The sequence below is a fragment of the Ornithodoros turicata genome, chromosome 8 (genome assembly GCF_037126465.1).
Source record: "Ornithodoros turicata isolate Travis chromosome 8, ASM3712646v1, whole genome shotgun sequence".
Classification (NCBI taxonomy): domain Eukaryota; kingdom Metazoa; phylum Arthropoda; class Arachnida; order Ixodida; family Argasidae; genus Ornithodoros; species Ornithodoros turicata.
Window position 1 is genome coordinate 24,758,351 of NC_088208.1, and position 23,341 is coordinate 24,781,691.

The window sequence follows — 23,341 nt, forward strand, 5'->3', positions numbered from 1 at the left end:
GCAAGCGCAGATGGCAGATGTGCACGCAGAGGTTTCAACATGGCGCGTACTACGCGGAACACCTCGTTTGCCTCGTTTCTCTTTTCAAGCACTTCAGTTATTTAATTCAGCTATGTTTAGTGTAGCTATTATTCTGACGTAGTGCTATTGGTGTTATTCTCAGCTATGTGTTCAAAAGTTCTTGTCCAGGCCAAGAGGCTCGGCAGAATGGGTTTTTCGAAAGCGTACAACATCCAGCAAGCTGCTGCCAGTCGGCTGTATGAAGAAATTTCAGCAAATCCAGTCGTTATCGACGGCAACACACTTATCACGGTTGAGCACGACCCTGTATACACCGTTGGCATCCGATCAAAGGAATACACAGCTGAACAGGAGAGCGTTCTGAGACAACTTGGTGCGGAGTTTGTACGGACGAATCGTGGAGGTCTTATCACATTTCACGGTCCTGGCCAACTAGTCGCTTATCCAATTTTGTACCTCGGGTCGTTTAATAAGAGTAAAAGTATGCGCTGGTATGTGTGCACGTTAGAAAAGACGATTATTGACTTTTGTTCTCACTTTGGCTTGGATGCAAGGACAACGGAACACACTGGAGTTTGGATTGGAGATAACAAGGTCGCGGCAATAGGTACCCTTGCCCCCTTACTAAATCTGTTATTCCTACTACAGCCAAAGGCAGAAACAGGTCTCTAAAGAAAATCATGTGCTGTGCAGCCTTGTAATAAGAAATAGTGTTATTTCTTGGAGAATTTTGCTTGACTGTGCTCAATTCATTTGTGTGCACAGGCAGGACTAGCGAACACACTTTGGAGGGGGGGACATGGGAAGCCTTTGGCTTTTGTATTTTAGGCATACGTTTGTGATGATGTGTAAAGCTGCAAAAATGACTCCCCCGTGCTCGTGATTCTGGGTAAACCAATGCCTTAGATCATGCTCTGATCATTCTCCTGAGACTAAAAAAAAGCATGCGGTACCTGGAGGTATCACAAACAAGCTTCGTTTAGCAAATCGGAACAGCCATTCCTGCTGGCATGTATTTTTCTTTTTTTCCTTCGTGTGACAGTGTCTAATCTAGCTGATTCACCCTGAGCATAACATTAATTTTAAGCATCAGTTTTGTGTCGCTGTCTGTGCACTAAAACCAGAAGGCTTGTGGCATCACGAAATGTCATGGAGGGGGGGGGGGGAATAGGGTCGCGATGCAATGTCTTATCTTCGAAAAGGCATACATACATATTAGTATATCCTACAAGTGTTTGAAAATTGCCAGCATTATGTAAAGCTGTTATTGTATATATTTTTATACAATAACCTAAAAATTATAATTATATATTTATGTATTTTAATTTATACACATTTTATTTTTGTATATATGCTACACAGAAAGGCAGAAGCAAGCGTGTACCAAACAGCCAAGTGCTAGAATATGCTTCCATCATTTTGCAGGGATCCACGGTAGTCGCTTTGTTACAACTCACGGTATTGCCATCAACTGCAACACTGATCTGGCATGGTTCGATCACATCATCCCATGCGGTATCAAGGGCAAAGGTGTCACGTCATTGAGCAGAGAGTTAGGCCGGGATGTCTCTATAGACGATGCACATGAAGTGTTCCTGGATGCCTTCAGAAAGCATTTTAACTGTGAAACCAGCTTAGTGTGTAGCTAAATAAATTAAGTTACGTCGGGAATACATCTATAAAATATGCAGGGTGTCTGATGACAAAGGTGTCCTTTTAATTCTTAAAAACGACACGAAAGGTCAAGACCTTCCGTGTGGCACTCTCAAATGTTTTTGCTACACACTATTGTGGGCTTCATTTATGTCATGAATTCATTAATTAATTTTGCCAATGGGGCTCGAAAATCCTGGGATTTTCGTTGGAATACTGCGTTGTGGCCATAGACTTCTTAAGTGACAAAAAAAAATGCTAGCTTATATTGGCTAATTTTCGAGTTAAATTAACAAAATTAGCTTAACAAATGCTTGACACAAATGAAGCCCACCATTGTGTGTGGCATTTATGAGCGTCACCCAGGAAGCTCTTGAGTCTTCACGTCACGCGGCCTACTTTTATGAATTAAATGACATCCTGTCGCCAAACACCCTGTACAAATAAACAAAGTTGAAGAGGGCAAGCTAACTGCCGTCACTGTGCTTCCTCAAACTGAATAAAATACATCACTGTTACCTTCAAACACGTTCTTTATATTCCTTTTTTGATGGGCTTCGGCGCAATGTACACTTTCACAGTTTTACACAACTCGATCGTCTGGTCTTCCACTTTCAGTCCGAAACCACTTTTTTGGGCGCCTTTGCTGTGCGCGGATTCTGTATCGGAGAAATCTAACACAAGGCCAATCTCCACGTGTAAGGCTTCTGCAAAGTACGGCAAAACATCGTCAACTCGCCGTTACGATGGCAAAGGCCCTTTTTGACTGTGAACGTACCTGACCATACGCCATGTGACAGAAGCACGGTTGTGTACAGCCTATACTTGAGGTCCTCCAGCTGCCTGAAGTCTGCCAGTCGAGGAAGGATGAGTTGTACCTGTTTGTCCGGGTACTTCACCTAGAATAGCCGCACCCACGTTTAGAAGTTTCCGGAGACACGTTTTAACTGTGCTCTCATTGTGGCAAATGAGGGGCTTCTCTCTGCTGGAAAGGTCCGTGAGGCCTGACGCGTAGAATTTACTTTACTCTAATTTAGTTAATTTAATTTCACTAACTTAGTCAGTTACCTAATAATTAAATTACATTTATTAAACTAACTAAACCCTACACCAGACTGTGACACCAAAATGTCACACAAAATTTCTGAAACGATCGGAAAGACAAATTCTACGTCAAATTTTTTTTACAAAATCATAATGTAGGGTTCAATCTAGATTTCAACAAGTGACACACAAGACAGCATCAAGAAAGTTCCAACGTGTTGTAAAACTTATAGGAAACCTCACCTACTCTTACAGCCTGGAATTTCGAGGTGATGTAAACACGGTACCTACCTTGACCCTGACATTCTTGACATCTTGCACATTTTCAATCTCTGCATCCAAAGTCACTCCCAGCACGAGCCCGGCCGTAAATTTCTGAGGTAGATCTGTCTCCCCCGCGGGTTCGTATATCGTTGCCTTGGTCTGCCTGATCCTCTCCAAACCTGTGCCACCTTGCTCACTGTCTTGCATAAAAAAAATTTAAAAAAAAACATGAGGTCAGGTTCTAACATTGAGAGCAGTCACTTGCATAAACATCTTTCCTACAGTTTACCTTGTGTGGCAACACAGCTTCAAAGTCGGACAGGAATGCGCCTGAATCAACGGCTGAAGCACTCTTGCCACGGACCCTGGTTTTGGTTCCTCGAGCGCATCCATGTCGCGAAACATTGCGGCCGTGAAGGTGTCTGGCTGCAGCTCGTTCTCTTCCAGAAACCTGAATCGTTTTTATATACGAGATTTTAAAGATGGGAGAAAGAAAAAAACAAAAATTTTTACATTTACGATAGTCAGTCAGTGGAGGTCACACCGAAGATAAACAGAGTTTCGTTCTCGATGAATTGTTTTTAACAGTGAGGAGCGGAACAAATTGTCAATTTCTATAGGCAAGCAAATGTGTGTGATTATACGCTCATGGAACTAATGTTTAGCAATGTTATCAAACTTTATTTTAATGCACGCTTATGAGTGTGCCACGCGACCCGGATGTTTTCGGGTAGATTCGGGTTAAACCCGAATTTTACAGATTTCGTTCGGGGGGGTAAATATCGGGCGGATATGGGTTTAACCCTAAAAAGTCAGGGCCTATGTATAAAGTGCGCATTATACAGTAAAAAATGAGCTCTGAAGTGCTCCTGCGCGCTATCTAATGGTGCGCGTTATACACAGAAATATTTTCCTGCAGAGTTCTTTCTCAGGTCGGTGATGTACAAATTCTAGCCTCTTCCAGGGTGTGCTGTGACTTTCTCCCAAATCTCTTGGGGTCAGCTGACAAAACCGGTGAAATGGCACCGAACTTCATAAAAAGTTGATGCTGCTTAAAGTCAATAATCCTGAATTCATTTCAGAAGGCTGGCGTGATTGAGAAGGGACTCGAAACCGAAAGCAGAGAGGCGACTGAAGTATGCTATGTGACACCGACTTAGTTGCATCGGAGTTTAACGGATTTGACTAAATGTGCTTCAAATAATGCATATGCATATATGATACACCGCCTTGGTTTATTGTGTACACTGGTGGCAGCACAGAAGCTTGTAGCAACATTGCGGTGCACGCTATGCACTGGTGCGCGTTATACATGGAACTTTTTTTCAAATTCAGCCCGTTTTTAGGGGTGCGCTTAGGCACATACAGTAACATGACTAATCATGTTGAAATGCCATTCTTATTTGACCCGACCTGACATGTACACTAAAACCCAGAAGGAAGCAGAATTTCCATATTCCCACTGTCCCGCGGCTTAGCTACGGCAGACGAGCAATCAGGATTAACCACAAGGAGGCGTGGGGGAAGGGTGACACGGAAAAAAGGAGAGGCAGTGAATGGGAAGGACACACAAAACATGGAAGAAACATACGTTTGCAACATTTCCACTTGGTCAAGGAAAGCCTCGCAGAGACCCAAGGCTGAGGCATTGCTTCCTTTGATTACCACAACCAGCTGCAGAGCAAGGGCTCGTAGACGCAGTTGTTTCAGAGCTGCCAGCTCTTGCTTTTCCAGGCCCAAAAATCTGTGATTGAGATTGAACGTCTGCTGCAGTAGCTGCAACATTTTAAAAAGCAATGTCACTATTTGCTAAAAAGCAATGTCACTATGAGACAAACAGTTTTTTTTAAATATATATATATATATATATCACTTTTTTCAAGATGAAGTAAGTTGCAATATAGCATATGCTGAAGGGCAATCCATAAGGGGGCACCAGCAAACTCCTAAGGCAGTGTCCTAATTAACTTTCAATAATTAACTTTTTAATTATAAAAGCTACGAAGTTGTCCCAATGAGAACATCTGGTCCCTTCGGTCATCTGATACCGTTGCGGAGGACGTTAATGAGGACATTGCCTTATGAGTTTGCTAGCGCCTTCTTAAGGAGTGCCCTTCAGCATATGCTATATTGCAACTGACTTCATCTCGAAAAAAGTGATGTATATAGTATTTTAACAAAATCTGCTCGCATTTAGCTGAGACACCCTGTATGTAGTCGACTGTATCATAGCATCGCGACACGTTGCTCTCTTCCAGTGCAGAAATTGCCCATGTGCTTTCCAGCTGCCTTGCACAAGGCTGAAGGTACCTGGCTGGCAACATCTTTTGTAGAGTGCTTTTAAAAGTCCACTAAGCATGACGTTTCAAACGGTTGTAGGAATGTCATGCAACAACTGTGCAGAAGAAAGCTTGGGAACTAAGCACTGATGCTTACCTGTTCCAAAAGTGTTTTCAGCATGTTACTCTGTAATGGTGACACAGCTGAGAAGTTCAGCCAACTTTTATTTGACAAGATCTGAAAGTGTGATAGGATTCCTTAGCCACACATCATGTGTTTGTATGAGACCACTCTGAGATTTTTTGCACTGTTCTGCTGCAGCATATTTTCACATTTTAGTGAAACCTTCACTGCTTCTCTGAGTATGCACACACATGCTTTCAAACATGCAAATAAAAGTGATTGTGTGTGACCCGCCATGCTGCAGGCCACAATGCATGATCAAACCTCTAGCACTCAAACAAATGATTATTGGGAATAAGATGTCATTAAAAAATTCAGAATTTAGGAAAATCTAGTTCTGCTGGGATAAGCTCAACAACAAGTCTAATAACGTGAGCATGGTGAGGTTTTCTTTTCTCTGCCCTCATTCATATAAGAACAGGAAATTATTATGACAGCTATGCTGATGAGTGCACAAATATGTATCAGTTCTGAAAGTGATTTTTGATTATGTTATAGCATACGAAAAATAAGTTTGACTGAGCTCACTTTTGCTAGAAGTAGCTGGCACTGAATGTAGAAGCTTGCACATTCAGCGGCTGCAGATAACTGTGGTTCAATTTCAGCGAGTCGCTGTAAATCACTGAAATGTCACGAAGTTACAGAAACATATAAAAAAATTAACAGCATGCTATCCTCTAGGACAGGATGGGTTATTATTAACCTAATAGCAGTCTCAAGCCAGCCTTGTCGGGCAGTAGAATGCTTGTGTTCAGCTGCTGACACCCTTTCCAGGACTTGATGCAAGAAGGTGTGAGATTGTGCCAGGGATGAAGGACCCATATCTACGATGTGACATTGCTGATTTGGCAGCTGGACCAACAAGAGATAAGCAATGAAAGTACTGTTCCTGTATGCAAGCAGATCAGAATACATACACACCACATTTCAAATAATCTTTCCATGCTTTGTGAAAAAAAAGAAAAGAATCACACTTTTGCATATGGTTCAATACAAAGTGACACTCAAAATGTTAATGGCTGTTAACGGAACCCTAGATATCAAGGATTCACCTGAAACTGACAACACATCAGCAGGGTTTTCTCATATTCCTCCTCATTATTTTATTCCCCATTAATCAGTTCAAGTCGGGTTAAACCAAATTTCTCCCTGAATTCCTATCATATATCATGCCGTATCACGTATGACATACACGGTTTAGCAGTAGTCTGTACACATGTACAACGTAAATATTATTTGAGTGCAATAATAAACTATGCTTGTCACTGTAAATTACAAGGTATATATGCTTTATCAATACATGCACCTTTGCACCAATGTAAAGTACCAACTTGGGTCTGTTGGTCACACATAATAAAATCGCTAAAACAGTGCTAAAGACAATAAGGACGACACAGGACGGACGGACACACTAAATGCATCCGTCCCGTGTCGTCCTTATTGTCTTTAGCACCGTTTTAGCGATTTTATTGTACCAATATACCACCACAATGTGTCAATAGCACTCAATGCCATCCATTGGGCTGGCTGTGGCCTCTCAACTTTCCGCAAAGTTTGAGAGACACTACCTCAGATATTTAAAACTCCTGAGACCTATGGCTGAAACAAGTTTGGAAGCTTGTTCTAATATTCATTCACAAGACACGATGAGGTGTCCTACCTTTAGCTGTGGAACTAAGTTAGGAAATGAGTCTCTCAGGTATGAGTAATGCCTCAGTGTGTGCTCTTCAAACAAAGGCATCATTGTAGGGCATGATGCTGCAGCGTTGAAAACCAAGATAAGAATGCTGATATCTGATATTGCAATGTTGAGGAAAACATGAGACCCGTGCAAAATACCATATCCAAGTGCAAGACTGATAAGGAAAATCAGGAAGACATTAATCAGCACTTATTACGCCATGATGGCTGCTAGTAGCCACAGCTTCTTCCCAGGAGGCGACACCTCACACTAGCTCTCAAAGGTAGAGAGAAGCACAGAGTGTGCAGTGTCTGGGAGTCCACAGTTCCTTACCTCTAACAAAATACTATTGTTTATTCAAGGATACAAGATGGATCTTCCACATCAGGTTCAGGCAGGTCAAAATAGGGATGAATGCCCAACATTTCCGGAACCAGTGGTAGCGTAAGGTATGGATGTTTGTTGCCTAAAGAGCGGAGACACCTATTGGACCAAATCACAACAGATTACAACACCCAAAAGCTAGCAGAAGACAAGTGCTGTTCATCTTAGAGGAGTTTGGTGTATGTACATAACCTGCTTTTTGTGATTAAAATATTGATAATATTTACTAGAGCTGTGCCAATAGCAAAAATTCCACTGCATATCGCATCCAAATAATTTTTTCAGAAGGCAAATCGGATTCCAATAATCAGGAAAGGCCCAATTTGAATAACTTCCAATACCTCATTGTGAAATATTTTGTGGTGTTCTGCTCCAAACTTGTGAGTCTTTTCACCCAGCATAACATATCGGGAGAGAAGGGCCCTCGATGTTGTGTATGGTAGACTGCATTAGTGGAATAAACTGCATTGACAGGTAGTCAACATGATCCATGCAGCCTGCTTTGTGTGCATCTCCTCATTTCTATGTTTACATGGTGAATTTCCTGCACCTTTTTTAGAAACTGCACATATTTCCATCTGTTACTGAACATAACTCTGAAAGTTGGGAGTACATTTACTGGAACATGCAGTGCCCAGAGTACGGTGATGACCACCAGCTCACAGAAGTTGTAGACTTTCGTGACAGAATACTGTAAGCAGTGTAAAGTGAGCTTCACCTAACACTCGAGTGTAATGATGTGAAGCCGACTTGCAGAACAGAGCAAAAAAAAACAATGGAGTAACGTGAAGTGGGCTTCACCTAACTCTTGGATGCAATGAGGCAAAGCCCACTTGCAGAATGGCGATAGTAATACCTCGCTTGAGTACTATTCGAAAAACATTCGAAAATTTCGAATATTGAAGCTGGGTTGCGAACAGCATTCGAATAGCATCATATATTCGATTTCGACTCGTATTCGAAATTTCGAATATTTGCACAGCTCTAATATTTACCCCTTTTAAACACTTTCTTTTTTCTGTCAAATGGACATCAAATAAAATAATGGAGGCGTATTAGACTGCATTCCTTCAAATCATGTGCGTGTATGTAGATTCTTAAGCACCTCCAAATGGAGCGCTTGTCCTGAGGGTATCGTTTGAGATTCTCTAACAGGTTATCCACACAGGCTTTGAGTCCAGCTTTAGTTGAAAGACAGCAGCTTCCGAGCAGCTCATGCAGCGCTTCTCGAATATCCATAGAGAAATCCTGCAAAAGTCAGAGCAGAACTTGTGAAATCTGGCGCATTTTGAAAACACAAATTTCTCCACCATACCAACCTCTAGTACAGACAGAATGGTCTCCAGCTGGTCCTCACGCAAGACTATTTGGTTGCTTATACAGCCGAGGCACTTAATCGCTTTCAGGCGAACTTCTTCAATCTCGTCGTTGAACATGTCAACGACAAAGTCGAGGGACTGAGCCGCAAATGAATGAAACCTGAGAGCCAGCTTACATAGTGAGTCAAGTGCGGCCATACGGACCTCTGTAAAAGTTAAACGGAGAACATTGAAGCTTGAAAAAGGTAGGTAGTTCTCTCAGTGGAAGCTTCTTCCAGCATTGTGCACAACTCCTGCAATGTACAGTCACCCTCAGTCTTAACTGTAATTAGGGCCTTGTGCTCTGAGGTTAATCCACGTAAAACCCGTTTTTAGCCCCTAATTCGCATCATCGTCACTTGAAGTAAAACCAGGAAAACCCCGAAAAACTACTAAAATTGGCAAGGTGCAAATTCAACCATCAACTTGGGCGCTAGAGAACGCTATGCACTGTACATCCCATATGGCCGCTCCGCAACTTGTGCTCATTTAAAATGCGAGAAGTGCTCATTTTTTAAAATTTTCCACACTATGTTGCCCGATTTTTTACCCCGTTTTACAGCTCCTGAAATAGCACCTGATTTTTACCACCACCCCCAACCAGATTTAAAAAACACAACAGAAAACCCGAAAAGACACGGCTCTAACTATAATTAGGGCCTGACTTTTGCCCGATATCTACCTCCCGATTCAAATCTGGAAAAACAGGGTTTAACCCAGTATTTACCCGGAAACTGCTGAACCAGGGGGGATCCGAAGTCGTCACAACTAACACATAACTTTGGAAACTGTGTTGTAAGCGCATAAATATGCTGATACAAACTGTCGAAACAGAGACCCTGCCGCCTCTTAGATGCGTGGACTAAATATTGATACTCCGTGTTTGCTAGTGTGTCGTGTGTATTGTGCCGAGTAAAGCAAAGTTTCATGCCTGATCCAATCCCATTCAACCAGAATTGGGTTGAATCAGGTTCAGTTCAACCCGATTACACCCAAATTCTTGAAGCAAAATATAACCCGATACTTACCCCCCGATTTCGTTGGAAAAGATAACCCGCAAAAATCAAAAGAAAGTATAGCGTGCACGCACCCCAATGAGTAAAAATCAGGTTTTATGTCTGATGCTGTGAAACAGAGTAAACCTGCATGTGATCTTGTGAAAGACCGGGTTTTAGGGTTGAAAAGAAAAACAGAAACACAAGCGCCTGCATTTGCACCCTACCAAGTTCAGTGCTCTGTTTTTTTTTTTATGGGGGGGGGGGGGGTTCCACCCAAAGTGACAATGATGTAGACCGGGGGTAAAAGCAGGTTGTACCCTGAAACACAAGGCTCTAAGTGTGACTATACAGACTGTCTCTACTACAGATCTCTCAGTTCCATTACCTGGGGATCAGTGAGATGCACTTACCGAGAAACTCGTCTTCAAGGCCGTGCACGAATGCGCCGCAGGCACCGGAGCCCATGAGGTTGACGTTCTGCGCATCCAATTCTTCACGAGGTGCATCGTCTGCCCATTTCTGGCCAGACGACCATTCTCCACTCTCGTAGTTCTCTTTCTGTCTCTCATGGGCTGACTGCTTCCTCTGGAGGGCACGCAGTTGCTTTTTATTAGCACAGCGATTGCACGTGATTTGTTAATGCTATCAAGTAAACTTCACAGGGAAAATCAATTAGTACCAGTGAAATTCTTAAACAATACTATATTTTGGTCTATCATTTTGTAGTGTAGAAAAGTCAGAAACTGTTTGTTCGGTTGTTTCTTTTCCAAAACAAACACAAAACTTGTGTTCTGCAGGACATGTTTGCTGTATTGCTACATAATCCTTTCGGGTAACAGCTCCTTTCTTAACTTTTAATGCATAAATTTCACGAGCACTTTGCAATACTCAGATGACACGATTAAGCCAGATCGTGTACTTTTTTTTTTTCGTGCAGAAGTGCACTTGTTCGAAACAAATGTGCTTCCAAAAGTTGTTGAGAAAGACTCAAGGCACAGTATTTCTTTGACTCAGCCTTGGGAGCTATAATTTGCTGTGAAAGCGCCAAGGATTTTAAACCTACAGTTGATTCTAGCACTAGGGGCCTATGAAGAAGCTTCCAAACACTTGTGAGCACACAATGTGGCTTACCCTCAGATTTGACATAAGCTTTTTATCCAGTGTTTGTTCCAAGAAGCAAGGACTCACATGGTCCATCTTACCCTGCAAGACATAGTAAGCTTTTCTGTAATATCTACGGTTCCATGTTCTTTGTGCACCTAGAGATGCAATGTGTAGTCATGTAGAAGTGATTGATTGCCAACTTGATGTAACTGTGCACATTGAAACAAGTCGAATTATGAACAAGAGGGCTGTATCTGTATAAGCACCCCATGTAGGACTTGTCAAGTTCAAGCAGACGATAGCCCACAGTTCCCCACATGGGATGCCACCATTTACTCTGAGGAAAATTAACTGATTTTTTACTACCCCCTTCAAATGTAGGGCATGAAAGCAGCCTCACAATTCTACCAAAACTAAATTTGAAAACAGAAAACAATAATCATTGGGCACCTTAAAAAACTCGTCCCACACTCACTGTGCTCAGGGAATTCTACTCACCAGTAAAGATGCCGCTTCTATCCTGACACTCATTGAAAGGTCATTTATCATTTGGCATATTTTGGCAAATGCATCGTCCACCAACAATATCTGCTCCTGACTATTCTTCACTTTCACCAGCCTAAGAGCATATGTTTTATGACTACAACACAAAAATTTCACCGCAACCAATGTTGTCCCGATTAAACTGCTTACTGATCTCGATAGACGTGACTGAGTACTTCAACAAGCCTCAATGCCACGATTCGGACACTTTCATAATCATCACCAAGAGCAGACGTCGCTTGTTCGTATACGGCCCTGTCAAGCTTGAGTCCTCGGTCGTTGAGATGCAACTGCGAAAGAACACCTAACTGAAGTAAAACGCTTTGGGGACACACAATATGCTAAGTGACAAAAGTTACAATGAGAAACATTCACGTTCTTTCAATAACGTACCATCGCTTGCAATGCCTCTGTTCTCACCCTGGGGTCTTGGTTTGTAGTATACTCACTAATGATGCTGATGAGACCAGCAACAGCATCTGGTTTTCCGTCTGTGGGCATAAGGTTACTCAGCAAGTAAAGGCACTTGCATTTCACCTTATGGTTTGTGTCTGATAACGTCTGCAAGAATATAAATGCTCACAGCATAATGCCTCATCTATATTTACGGGCATTCTCCTGCCAGTTAGGGAGTTACCTGCTTTCCAAGGTGGATCACTTTCTGCTGCACTCTCTTGTCATTCGTTGATTGCAGACCAACAGCATGGAGTGTATCCACCAATGCTGCTAGAACGACATGAGACGTTTCCGTCTTTAGAAGTAACACAATGTCGTCTAGAACCATGCTGGGATCCAAGCCACTTGTCTTCACCATTTGACCAATCACAGAAATCAGCTTTGCGCGTATCAAAGTCTCTTTTTCTTGACTATAATGTTCGACCAGGGCCCTGTACGCGTTGCCAACTTCTTCTGCCTGTAAAGAAGTTAAGTGTACACAAGACACAATTCGTACGTTGTCCACAGGGTTCGTATGACTCACCTCCGTTGGCAATGATTCGGAAAGCTGGATAAGCATCAAAGTGACATCCGCTGTGCTTCCCGACTTGAGGATTTCTGCGACACTTATTACTTTCTGCGCAGTTGGCTTCTTTGATATGCATAGTTTCTTCAATGGTTTCGGTGGCTCTTCCTGAGCGAGTGCGGAAAAACCGAATTAATAAGCTAAGCATGTCGAAGAAACACAAATATTTAGCATTGTCAGACATATGCTTTTTGTTTCGACGGATATATTTAACGGTAGCACGATGTGTATGTTTACCTGAAGGACTTGACTGAACTCAGCCAAAGCCCTCTTCTTCAAGACGGCCGCCATTATTGTTGATGTTTGTGAAGCATGCAGTGCCGTCTAGCGTCTAGCCTCGACCTTCCACTGGTTGCGACAAATACCTTCGGGGTTCGAGGCTATCATACCTCATTTTTGAACTGGGACCATCGTTCTCGAATAGGCCAGTGAATAGGCGTGCAACCTATGCGAAACAATGGAAATTACAGAGAGTAATACCACCACCTTGGCAACTTACCTGAGGGAAACACTTCAGGCGGAGCCCACCACACGACGAAATGCCGAAAAGTTCCTGGAGCAAGTTGAGGTAAACCAAAATTACCCGGTTCTGCTGCTGCACCTCGTAGACAAAGCCGACATCGACATGGTCATACGAGTAGCCGGGGCTGTGGTGTTCAAAAACTACGTGAAACGAAACTGGGCTGTGCCCGAGGACGGAGTGGACAAAATTCACCCGAACGATCGAAGCAGCGTGAAGGAGATGGTCGTAGGGCTCATGCTGCGCAGCCCCGAACAGATCCAACGGCAACTCAGCGATGCGGTTAGCATAATCGGCCGCGAAGATTTTCCAGCGCGCTGGCCCAACCTGCTTCCAGAAATGATAAATCACTTTCAAAGCGGCGACTTCCACATTATCAACGGAGTGCTTCACACAGCGCACTCCCTGTTCAAGAGGTACCGCTACGAGTTCAAGTCTCAGGAGCTGTGGACAGAAATCAAGCACGTCTTGGACAACTTCGCGAAACCTCTGACGGACCTCTTCGTTGCGACGATGGAGCTCGCGAAGACGCACGCGAGCAACCCAACGGCTTTGAAAGTTATATTCAGTTCGCTCGTCCTGATTGCTAAGCTTTTCTACAGCTTGAACTACCAAGACTTACCAGAATTTTTCGAAGACAATATGGAAGTTTGGATGACCCACTTTCTAACTTTGCTCACGGCTGACAACAAAGTGCTGCAAACTGATGAAGACGAAGAGGCAGGCTTGCTGGAACAACTCAAGTCGCAGATCTGTGACAATGTGGGACTGTACGCCCAGAAATACGACGAAGAGTTTCAGAAATATTTACCAGGTTTTGTCACTGCTGTGTGGCACCTGCTTACGACGACAGGCCCACAAGTAAAGTACGACATTCTCGTCAGCAACGCCATCCACTTCTTGTCGTCGGTCGCCGAGCGGCCTCACTACAAGCAACTCTTTGAGGACGCCAACGTCCTCGGCTCCATCTGCGAAAAAGTGATTATCCCCAACATGGAATTCCGTGGTTCGGACGAGGAGCTGTTTGAGGACAACCCCGAAGAATATGTGCGCAGGGACATCGAGGGATCGGACGTCGACACTCGACGTCGTGCGGCTTGCGATCTGGTGCGAGCTCTGTCGAAGTTCTTCGAACAGAAGATCACGGAGACCTTCTCTCAGTACATCACCGCAATGCTGGGGATCTACGCCAAGGACCCCGTGAAGAACTGGAAGAACAAGGACGTCGCCCTGTACCTTGTCACCTCCATGGCGGTAAAAGCGCAGACCGTCAAGTTGGGCACGACGCAGACAAGCGCGCTAGTCAACATCGTGGACTTCTTCCGCGAATTCGTCGTTCCGGACCTGCAGAACACGAACCTGCAGGAAGTTCCGGTGCTGAAGGCGGACGCCATCAAGTACTACATGGTCTTCAGGAACCAGCTTCCGAAGGAGGTCCTCCTCCAGAGCTTTCCGCACATCGTGCACCTGCTGCAGGCTCCCAGCTACGTCGTCCACACGTACGCCGCCAGCGCCGTCGAACGTCTCTTCACGATGAAGGACGGTCAGGGGAAGCCAGTCTTCGCCAGCGCAGACGTTGCAGGAATCTCGGAGCTTCTGCTGAAGCACCTTTTCCTCGCGTTTGGCCACCGGGGCTCCTCCGAGAACGAGTACGTCATGAAGGCCATCATGAGAACTTTCTCCCTCCTGCAGGAAGCCATCGTGCCCTATCTGCCGACCGTGCTTCCGGGGCTGACCACGAAGCTGGCGGAGGTCAGCCGGAACCCGAGCAAGCCGCACTTCAACCACTTCCTGTTCGAAACGTTGAGCCTTTCCATACGCATCGCCTGCAAGAAAGACTTGACCGCCGTTGCCGGGTTCGAGGGTACCTTCTTTCCCGTGTTCCAAGAGATTCTTCAGCACGACGTGCAAGAGTTTGTGCCTTACGTCTTCCAACTCCTGTCGCTCATGCTCGAGTGCCACTCCTGTCCCGTACCGGACCCGTACATGGCCCTGTTCCCGTGCTTGCTGGCTCCCGTCCTGTGGGAGCGTCCCGGGAACATCCATCCGCTTGTCCGACTGCTTCAGGCCTTCATAGAACGTGGCTCCGCGCAGATCATCGCCTGCGACCGCCTCACCGGTGTCCTCGGCGTGTTCCAGAAGCTCATTGCGTCGAAAGCGAACGATCACGAGGGCTTCTACCTTCTCCAGAGCCTGGTCGAGAACATGGATGCCGCCGTGCTCAAGCAGTACCTCCGGCAGGTCTTCCTCCTGCTCTTTCAACGGTTGCAGGGTTCAAAAACGACCAAGTTTGTACGCAGCTTGCTCGTCTTCTTCGGGATCTTCATCTACCGTTACGGAGCGCAGGCGCTCATCAGCATGATCGACGACATCCAGGCCAAGATGTTTGGTATGGTGCTGGAGAGACTAGTCATCGCGGACGTCCAAAAGGTCTCCGGACAAGCGGAACGCAAGATATGTGCGGTCGGGATCACCAAGCTGCTCACCGAAACTCCGTCCATGATCGAAGGGGGTGCCTACTGCAACTACTGGGGTCCTCTTCTGCAAGCGCTCGTCGACTTGTTCGAGCTCCCCGAGGACGAGAGTATCCCGGACGACGAGCACTTTGTGGAGATCGAGGACACCCCCGGGTACCAGACGGCATACTCCCAACTTGTCTTTGCGGGAAAGAGAGAACACGATCCGTTTGGGGGTACCATACCCGATGCAAGGGTTTACCTTGTTCAGAACCTTCACAAGTTGTCAGTTGCGTGTCCTGGCAGGTTAGGCCCCATGATCAACACATCTCTGCAACCAAATGCACAAGCCTGTCTGCAAAGATATCTGCAAATGGCTAATATACAACTGTCATGAAAAGAAAAAAAAAAAAAAAGACTGTGTGTGTGCACCTTTTGTAAATACGTTCGAAGAACTCGAGCTGCACCAGCTTGAGGTATCTCCAGTCTGTTGCAGAGTGATTGTTGAACTTGCATTGCGTGTCAAGAGTCTAGAAAATGTTTTTTCACTAGTGATCTTTTACAACATGAAAATAAAACTTTGTGCAGAGTACCTCGTACCTTCGTTACATTTTTGTAGTGAGACGCTGCATGTGCTCTTGGAAACACTGACACCTTCAGTAATAGTATGTTGGGTCGTAATGTCACTGTGAAGTTGTCGTACCTACCAACACCCAGTGGGTGCGGTAGGTACGGTACTTCGGAAGCCACGTTATCAATGGTCAATGCCATACCTGCTGTAGCATACTGTGTACTGGACTATACAAGAGCAACGATCAACCAAGTTTGCGGCCCAAAACTGTGAGGGTGCGCATGTAGAACCAGTAAAAATTCCCCAAACTTCGTTAAACATCTACAGTTATCACAACAGTATAACATTCCAATGAAATTGCACAAAAAATCTAATGTATGTCTGGAATACTATAGCACTGTGATTGCAGGGGCAAGTTCAGGCCCTCTCTTTTTTTCAGTTTGTTTTTTATGGGGGGGGATGTATTTTTTGAAGCGCGTAGTGGGGGGAGAAAGGGAAACCCAAAGCTATTTTTGGCCGAGAGGCCCAGAAGGATCAAAAACAGGTTTAATCAATACCCGAGTTGTTTTCGGCACTTCCAATGTAAAAAGAAAAAAAAGCTGTGTCCGTCGGTGCGTTCTGTACATTCCATCATGTCAAGGAAAAATTTAATGCCACAAGTATTACTATATAATACATACAATGAACAGTACGATAAAATATAAATAAATGCAACATTTAAGGCTGGAACAGATTAAGCCTTAGCTTCTGTTTTCATTCTTTTTTTCCACTCATGTCTCACAATTCACCCATATGAGCTACTCAGGAAGTAACCACTCACGTTGACACAAGGCAGTCCACTATATACAAGCGTGCAGTGTGCCACATTTCAAGTCGCAACACATAAACATTCATGTCCACTGGAAGCTTTCACGTAGGACACATACCAGAGATGCGTAATACTACTAGATCACGATGTGATGGCACCCTGTTGACGCGAAATCACCTGCTGAGAGCTTACGGTCAGGGTAGCATGCTTTGTGTAAATAAAAATTAATGGGTAGTTTTTTGTCTCGAACGGGGACATTTGTGCTGACAGAGTGCTGCAGACAAAGTTTTGCCACTGGGTACAGAGTGAAATATCGTACAACCACCATTAGTTTTTAGGCATGTGTTCAGCTTCCAATGGACAAAACGACAAAGACAAACAAAATGAAACCCTGTAACACACTGCTTACAGCGTGAAAGGTGATTGCACTGCTTATAGCCATTCACACTGCTTGAACGCAACCTAAAATGTGCGAACTAAAATGTGCACACTGCATCAATTTACTTTCTCCGTATTTCTGTTTTTGCAAAATAATGCACTGGGATGTGGTTTAGCGAAAAACAAACAAAAACGGGAGTGTGCGTACTTTCACTGTACTTTGGTTACACATAAAAAGTACTCAAGGACACTTCAGCCATTCACTCAATAAAAAACATTGTTTAAAAAAAATGTGTAACAAAGCTCCCAGAATAGCCACCAGTCTGGGCAAGAAGAGTGCACTGTGTAGTCCTCAGTGGTGAGTATACCCTGTGAAGATCTGTAACTGAATGTCTATTCATTGTGAATAGCAAACACGTATTCAAACATGCAAGTAATTAATGTCTTCACTTGTCCTGGGCGAAGTATACAGATCAAAGTTCACCAGAAAGAAAACTGAACTGCTATAAGATGATTTTGCAGCAATGTTTAACTTTCTAGCTTCGGCCCCTCGGTCCTGTGTACATGAGTATACTGAACAGCACAACCATATCTCAATAAAATATTCGTAATAGTGTAAAACAAGGCGTGTAGAAAAATAACACATATTTAATTGGATTTCCGCACAATGAAAACTCCTTGGGTTTAAGATGCACAAAGAAGAGATTTATGTTGCGTTTCCAGAGGCAACACTGGTAGGAGCTGTAGTGGGCGTCGTGCTCTCCCTTTGTAAGAAAAAACGCTGTCCAAAACTAAGTACTGGTGAGCAATGACACAATACAATATAGATGTTCTCCGCATTGTATAATTCACGGGTGTACAAAAATTTTGGGAAAAAATAGTTAAGACGTTTACTCATGTTTGGAAAAACGGGGGGGGTAACTCAAGTCAAAACACACAGCAAGCAGGAGTCTTCTCAGCAAACCCCCGCAGCAGAGTTTCGAGGCCTCCTTGAAGACTTGTCCAAAAAACAATTCGCATCAAGCTTTGAAGCGTTATCACTCACACCGTGGCTTTTAGATGAAGTATGGCTGCAAGCAGTAAAGAAGCTGCCGTCTCCCACAAGGGCACTAGAAGTGATGCAGCAACGTGGGACATGCACGTTTCAACATCGCTTCTGTGACGTTTCGCTGTCACCAACTTCTATTTCCAGTCCTACTGGGCCCATCTGAGGAAAAGGGAAAACAAAAGCAAAAATTGAGTGGCGATTTAGCGGTAAGTGTGAGAGAAATGCGTTAGCATTAACCGCCTTTTCCGGTCCATGGGTGACTTCCGGTATCCACTTCCAGTCCACCTTGACTACCGGTTCTCCAGTTCCAGTCTAACCTGACTTCTGGTTGTCCACCTCCAGTCTATACTTGACTTCTGGTTTGACATTTTCAATTGCAATATGTAAGCCCATTTAATTAACCATTTATTAGCCTCAATTACTTTCAATTACCCTTTAATTACCTCCGGTAACCTGAGGTAACCTTCGGTAATCTTTAGTTTCATTTAATCTCTCCCTTAATTACGTATATCTTACATTCATTCCCTTTTAAACTCAACTTTCTTGCTTTAAATACCTTTTAATTACTCTTAATCACCTTCAACTACTTTAATTTCAAATCATTCACCTCCATTTACATTTACCCTCTTATATATCCTTTACATGTCCACTTGTACCTCTCCCTCGGTGAGGCTTCACCATCTCATGCACACGCGCGCGCACACACACATATACATACATAATTTTTTCCATTTTGACACTCCTAATGCTAACACACTAAAGAAAAAAAAAATTCAGTTTACAAATAGTGAGCCCAAGCATAGTGAGCCTAATAGTGAGCAATACGTAGCGCCGGATGTTTTCGAGAAATTTTTTTTTCTAAATTTGGGGGGTAAAAATCAGTTAAATAAACATGTGCTCCAAATTAATGCGAATTCGGGTGAAAAAACTTTCAGTATGCTAAATTCAGGGAGAAACCGGGCTCAGTTGCTCAAACTAACTGTACCGGTTTCGTACAAATGGTGATGTAACTGCATTTGCTGCCAAACAAGTTAGTATGAATTCCTACAGACGTCTCAGTGAGGATAATTTGCCAGGTATAAATTGGGTTTCACCCTAAAGAGGCAACCTTCAATTTGGGGTGCAAATTCAGGGAAGAATCGGGTAAAACCCTAAAACTTCAGGCTCTATAAATAAGTGACAGGGCATGGCGCCACATGCAGCCGCTGACGCTTGGAACCCTAGACAACTTCCTGTTGCGCCTTCTGCTTGTAAACAATGAAGGGGTGAACACCCAAGTGTGATAAACATAAAAGGAGATTTGTAGGAGTACCGACAGAAGCATACACGAAAATATGTGCTTTGATGTCCCGAGTTTTCAATTGTTGACACACGACCGAGAAAGTTGTCGGCATCACATTTCATCTACTGGTCTTATAGAGAGTGCCTCTTACCTTTAATCGAGACTTCTTTTGCAAGTAATTGCAGCGGGCTTGACAGCTAGCAAACAGAAAGGAGAGCTGCAGCATGAACTGCACAACCCGCAAGCATTCCTCACACGTTCCACTGAGCATAAAAGTTTGCTTACCAATACAATATGCTAATGTAGGCACCGTAGCCAGCAAAGCAATGCCACAACGCATGAAACTGTGTAAGGGGCAGCAGTACGCCAGGAAGGCGTGTCCTAGCGTTGCTGCAAAGAACGTCAAACTTAACGTGCCTCTGCATCGTTTGCATGCATTGCATATATACTACCTCAATTCGTTGCAGTACACATTATCGATGTTCCATACAAAGAAGCCAATCAGATACGAAAGACCGGCCACCGCAAACAGCCTCACATCAAACAGCCTCTGCCTGTAAAAAGAGTGGAAAGAAAGTTTGTCTGCCGTACGATATCACAGATGTACACGCAACATGTTCAGAGAGTAATGCCAGTAATATTTCTTAACACGAGCAACAGTGCATCACTGTGAAATACGATTGAAAGGACACACCACAAGGATGTTGGGAGTAGGAACAATGCATAAATGTGACGTCAGCTCTGGCATTAGCTGTGCTGGAGTCAGCCCGTTTCTCACGTGCTCTCTAGGGTGGAACACGACCGGATAGTGACTGATGGGCGGTGATAAGGACTGCAAGTCCTTAAGACTAAGACTAACATTTCCATCTATTCCAGCTGTTACCGCGTCATAACCAGGGTTCCGACTTTTCGGTGTTTTCATCTGGCTACGGTCGGGGGTGTTTGCCAGAGTCTCGAATTTCTGGAAAATTTTGACTTTTTTTGCAGAAACCTTTTGGGAGAAAACTAATGAACAGCTCCAGATTTCCCAGAAGTTGAGAACAGTACTTACAACCCTGTTTTCACAGCCTATTTCTTTTTTCGTATTCCTCAGATAAGTTTGCTTCAGTATTCTGTGGAAATTGGCTTTCTAGCATGTTGCACATTTAAGGGGCTACGTGGGGATCAAATCAACACGCGAAAAATCACAGAAAAACTTATTTTCTGGAAATAATATATTTGGTGAGAAACATCCTTTACAACCCCTTGCAAAGAAACCGTGAAAGTTCTTGAGATATCATTATTATTTTTTTCTGGCTAATTAATTTTGAGGGCAACATCAACATCTGTGCAAGTTTTCATCATAATCTGTTAAGAAACAAAGAAGTTTGTGTTGATCCCCACGTCCCCCCATTAGATTATTACCCTCCTTGTGGGCACATTGCTTAACTGCTGTTAATTTTTAAAAACATTTTATATCAATTAACTGTGTAATTTTGTTATTTCCTGAGGTGTTGTGAAAACCAACAGCTAGATTAAATATCAATACAAGACAGTATTTTAAAAGACTGATAACAGCGATTGGGAAAAACACTTATAATATCGATACTGTTCCATCCCAGTAGCTGCACTTCAGACAACACAAAGGACACAGAAGGCAGCCTATTTACCATGCCAGCTTGAAGCTGATTAGGAAAGTAACCGCCACCAAAAAGCCATAAGCCACCTTAAAATGCAGAAGAAGTCATATTGAAACTCGATTACAATGGCACAAGAGGAATTTTCAGGGCGCCACAACAACAGGAGGTTGCACCAATAAAAATGAGACTCGTATAAAAACAGGGCTCTCACCTGATGAAAGATGGGGATTTTAATCGTTAAATACACCTACAAGAAAGAAAGCAAAGTACATAAGCATTTCTGAAGAAAATGACATCAACACGCTTTAATGAAGCAGGAACCTACCGCAGTAATGACGCTCCCATAAAGTACCAGTGCAACCATTAGGAAGCGGTTTCTTTGCTTCGCTGGTTTCGACATTTCCGCCCTGAAATCGTGTGAGCTAAGTTTCTCTCCAGAGTGTGCAGTTTTCCGGATACTTACAGCGTGTACACTAGAATGAGTGTGCCCCACACCATTGGCAGTTCATCCAACAACTGCAAGTCAAGATATGGGTATTAGGGTCCATGTTTCTGCAATGCACCAGTTATGTGGTGTACCTGCATTTCAAACCACAGCGTCATGTGGAAACACCAGGAACCAACTCCGACAACTGAAACACAGAAGCAGACGTCGTTCACACAAATCTGCACGTAGCACAACAACATTGTAATGATAGACCTACCTAACAGGAAGGCATAGCACAAGAACAGGCGTGTCTCAATATCCTTCTTCCAAGCTTTGATTGCTCCATACGCTGGCGGCACTATCATAGCTAAGTTGCTCACAGTGTTCCCTGAGGGAATGGGAAGTGATGAAGAAAAGATGAAACTTTCACTATATTACAAAGAAGGGGAAGGGTAAAAAAAAACTGCAGACGACACGGCCAAGCTGTCAAGCCGACAAACTGAGTTTGTCCATGTCGACTGCTGGTTTTCCTTTTTTTGCTGTTCCCCTATAGAGAGCATGGACCCATACCAACGCGCCTGTCTTTCAACTCTCTGAACTCTTTTACCATACTCTTTTAAACAGAGGATGTGGGAGCGTGCTCACGTATGAATGTCATACTTGTTAACACTGGACTATTGTCACAACGTTATCGCTATGCTAGAAAGAAAACCCCGTGCGAACTGTCCGAGATGACGACGACAACAACAACTCTCTGGTTCTTAATCCTTCGTTTCATTGAACGACAACATCCTTTCACCCTGTGTTCGACTGTCCATTCCATGTCTAATGGCAGATGTCCGAATCCATCAGATTCAGATAAAGGTAGTAGTTCTTTCATATTGACGGAGAGCTCCCTAGCGCTGGGTGTGGCGGCCCACTTTCGTCTACCCTACGATTTACAGCCTTTCTTTTCGGCAATTATAAGCTTGACAACTTCGGCCAGCAGCACATCCCCGAACACAATGCGCGCTTCTCGCTGCCCCGTGACACGCTGAGGCTTCGCGGGACGGCTCGAACACACTCGATACTTACAAAATTCAGCTATGTATCTTGTGACTTCATAATTCTTCTCACACCAGTCTAAAGTTGAAGTAGGCTCGCCCCACACACCGTCTAATACTGGCGCCATCTTTAAAACATTTGCTCTCAGTGTGGCTGGACGCTCTAGTGCAGATGCTGCCAAACCGTGCACCGCACTTCCCCACTGCAGGGAAATGTGGGAGAAGTGACGTAACTCAGGTGGCGTAAGACATAGGCATAGTCACTCTGTGCGTTAAACTCGGTCAAACCAATGGTAATTCACAGACGCACGGTGCCGCCGTTTTGTTACGGACAAAGCAGGCAAACGAACGCCGAAGGCTCGAGGAGCACGTGGAGAAGCGAGCGTTGCGCACGGCGCAAATATTTGCGACACCAAGGTTGTGCGGTCATGTGACCGGGGCTGAGGGTTCGTGCGCAGTGATTTATCAAGATTCCCCACCCCCAAATGTTTGGCGACACCCCGCTAACTGTTGTTTCCCGCTAAAGACCGAACGTCGCATCCTTTCAGGGACCATCGTAATCCTCTCAAGACCGTCACTTTCGGGCGCCACCTTGTTCGCGCCCTAGCTTCGAGCGTAGTTCAACTCTACCAAACTGGTGGCGCTGTCGAACACT

At 44.2% G+C, this 23,341-nt stretch overlaps 4 protein-coding genes across 4 annotated transcripts; 2 read left to right on the forward strand and 2 right to left on the reverse strand.

Moving 5' to 3' along the window:
* The first annotated feature begins 7 nt into the window (after window positions 1-7).
* Window positions 8-2,196, forward strand: LOC135366751 (octanoyl-[acyl-carrier-protein]:protein N-octanoyltransferase LIPT2, mitochondrial-like). Its single transcript, XM_064599619.1, has 2 exons — window positions 8-628; window positions 1,447-2,196. Exons 1-2 carry the CDS (start codon window positions 166-168, stop codon window positions 1,668-1,670), a joined length of 687 nt encoding a protein of 228 aa, XP_064455689.1. The 5' UTR covers window positions 8-165; the 3' UTR covers window positions 1,671-2,196.
* LOC135366749 (integrator complex subunit 4-like) lies at window positions 2,188-12,935 on the reverse strand. The gene is made up of 20 exons (XM_064599616.1): window positions 12,772-12,935; window positions 12,493-12,642; window positions 12,151-12,426; window positions 11,907-12,074; window positions 11,664-11,803; window positions 11,469-11,589; window positions 10,998-11,069; window positions 10,277-10,451; window positions 8,830-9,035; window positions 8,616-8,758; window positions 7,494-7,609; window positions 7,106-7,239; window positions 6,149-6,297; window positions 5,974-6,067; window positions 5,419-5,499; window positions 4,574-4,758; window positions 3,272-3,433; window positions 3,010-3,178; window positions 2,453-2,573; window positions 2,188-2,381 (listed from the first exon to the last, which is right to left on the reverse strand). The coding sequence occupies exons 1-20, from the start codon at window positions 12,823-12,825 to the stop codon at window positions 2,209-2,211; spliced, it is 2,889 nt and encodes a 962-aa protein (XP_064455686.1). The 5' UTR covers window positions 12,826-12,935; the 3' UTR covers window positions 2,188-2,208.
* On the forward strand, window positions 12,901-16,102 carry LOC135366748 (exportin-2-like). Its single transcript, XM_064599615.1, has one exon. The coding sequence runs from the start codon at window positions 12,992-12,994 to the stop codon at window positions 15,905-15,907; it is 2,916 nt and encodes a 971-aa protein (XP_064455685.1). The 5' UTR covers window positions 12,901-12,991; the 3' UTR covers window positions 15,908-16,102.
* A 609-nt stretch (window positions 16,103-16,711) lies between these two features.
* LOC135366752 (alkaline ceramidase 3-like) lies at window positions 16,712-23,086 on the reverse strand. The gene is made up of 11 exons (XM_064599620.1): window positions 22,718-23,086; window positions 21,921-22,031; window positions 21,796-21,848; window positions 21,680-21,732; window positions 21,542-21,623; window positions 21,428-21,463; window positions 21,247-21,302; window positions 20,050-20,151; window positions 19,883-19,987; window positions 19,749-19,794; window positions 16,712-18,474 (listed from the first exon to the last, which is right to left on the reverse strand). Exons 1-11 carry the CDS (start codon window positions 22,812-22,814, stop codon window positions 18,412-18,414), a joined length of 804 nt encoding a protein of 267 aa, XP_064455690.1. The 5' UTR covers window positions 22,815-23,086; the 3' UTR covers window positions 16,712-18,411.
* Window positions 23,087-23,341: the final 255 nt, after the last annotated feature.

Excerpts from the sequence above, each read along its gene's own strand:
- LOC135366751 (XM_064599619.1), top strand. The coding sequence starts at position 166 with ATGTGTTCAAAAGTTCTTGTCCAGGCCAAGAGGCTCGGCAGAATGGGT. Across the intron at positions 629-1,446 it reads TAACAAGGTCGCGGCAATAG|GGATCCACGGTAGTCGCTTT; the intron begins GTACCCTTGCCC and ends ATCATTTTGCAG.
- LOC135366749 (XM_064599616.1), bottom strand. The coding sequence starts at position 12,825 with ATGGCGGCCGTCTTGAAGAAGAGGGCTTTGGCTGAGTTCAGTCAAGTC. Across the intron at positions 8,759-8,829 it reads CCATTCTGTCTGTACTAGAG|GATTTCTCTATGGATATTCG; the intron begins GTTGGTATGGTG and ends TGACTTTTGCAG. Across the intron at positions 2,382-2,452 it reads GTCACATGGCGTATGGTCAG|AAGCCTTACACGTGGAGATT; the intron begins GTACGTTCACAG and ends CGTACTTTGCAG.
- LOC135366748 (XM_064599615.1), top strand. The coding sequence starts at position 12,992 with ATGGAAATTACAGAGAGTAATACCACCACCTTGGCAACTTACCTGAGG.
- LOC135366752 (XM_064599620.1), bottom strand. The coding sequence starts at position 22,814 with ATGGCGCCAGTATTAGACGGTGTGTGGGGCGAGCCTACTTCAACTTTA. Across the intron at positions 22,032-22,717 it reads AAGATACATAGCTGAATTTT|GGAACACTGTGAGCAACTTA; the intron begins GTAAGTATCGAG and ends CCATTCCCTCAG. Across the intron at positions 21,849-21,920 it reads GTGCTATGCCTTCCTGTTAG|TTGTCGGAGTTGGTTCCTGG; the intron begins GTAGGTCTATCA and ends TCTGTGTTTCAG.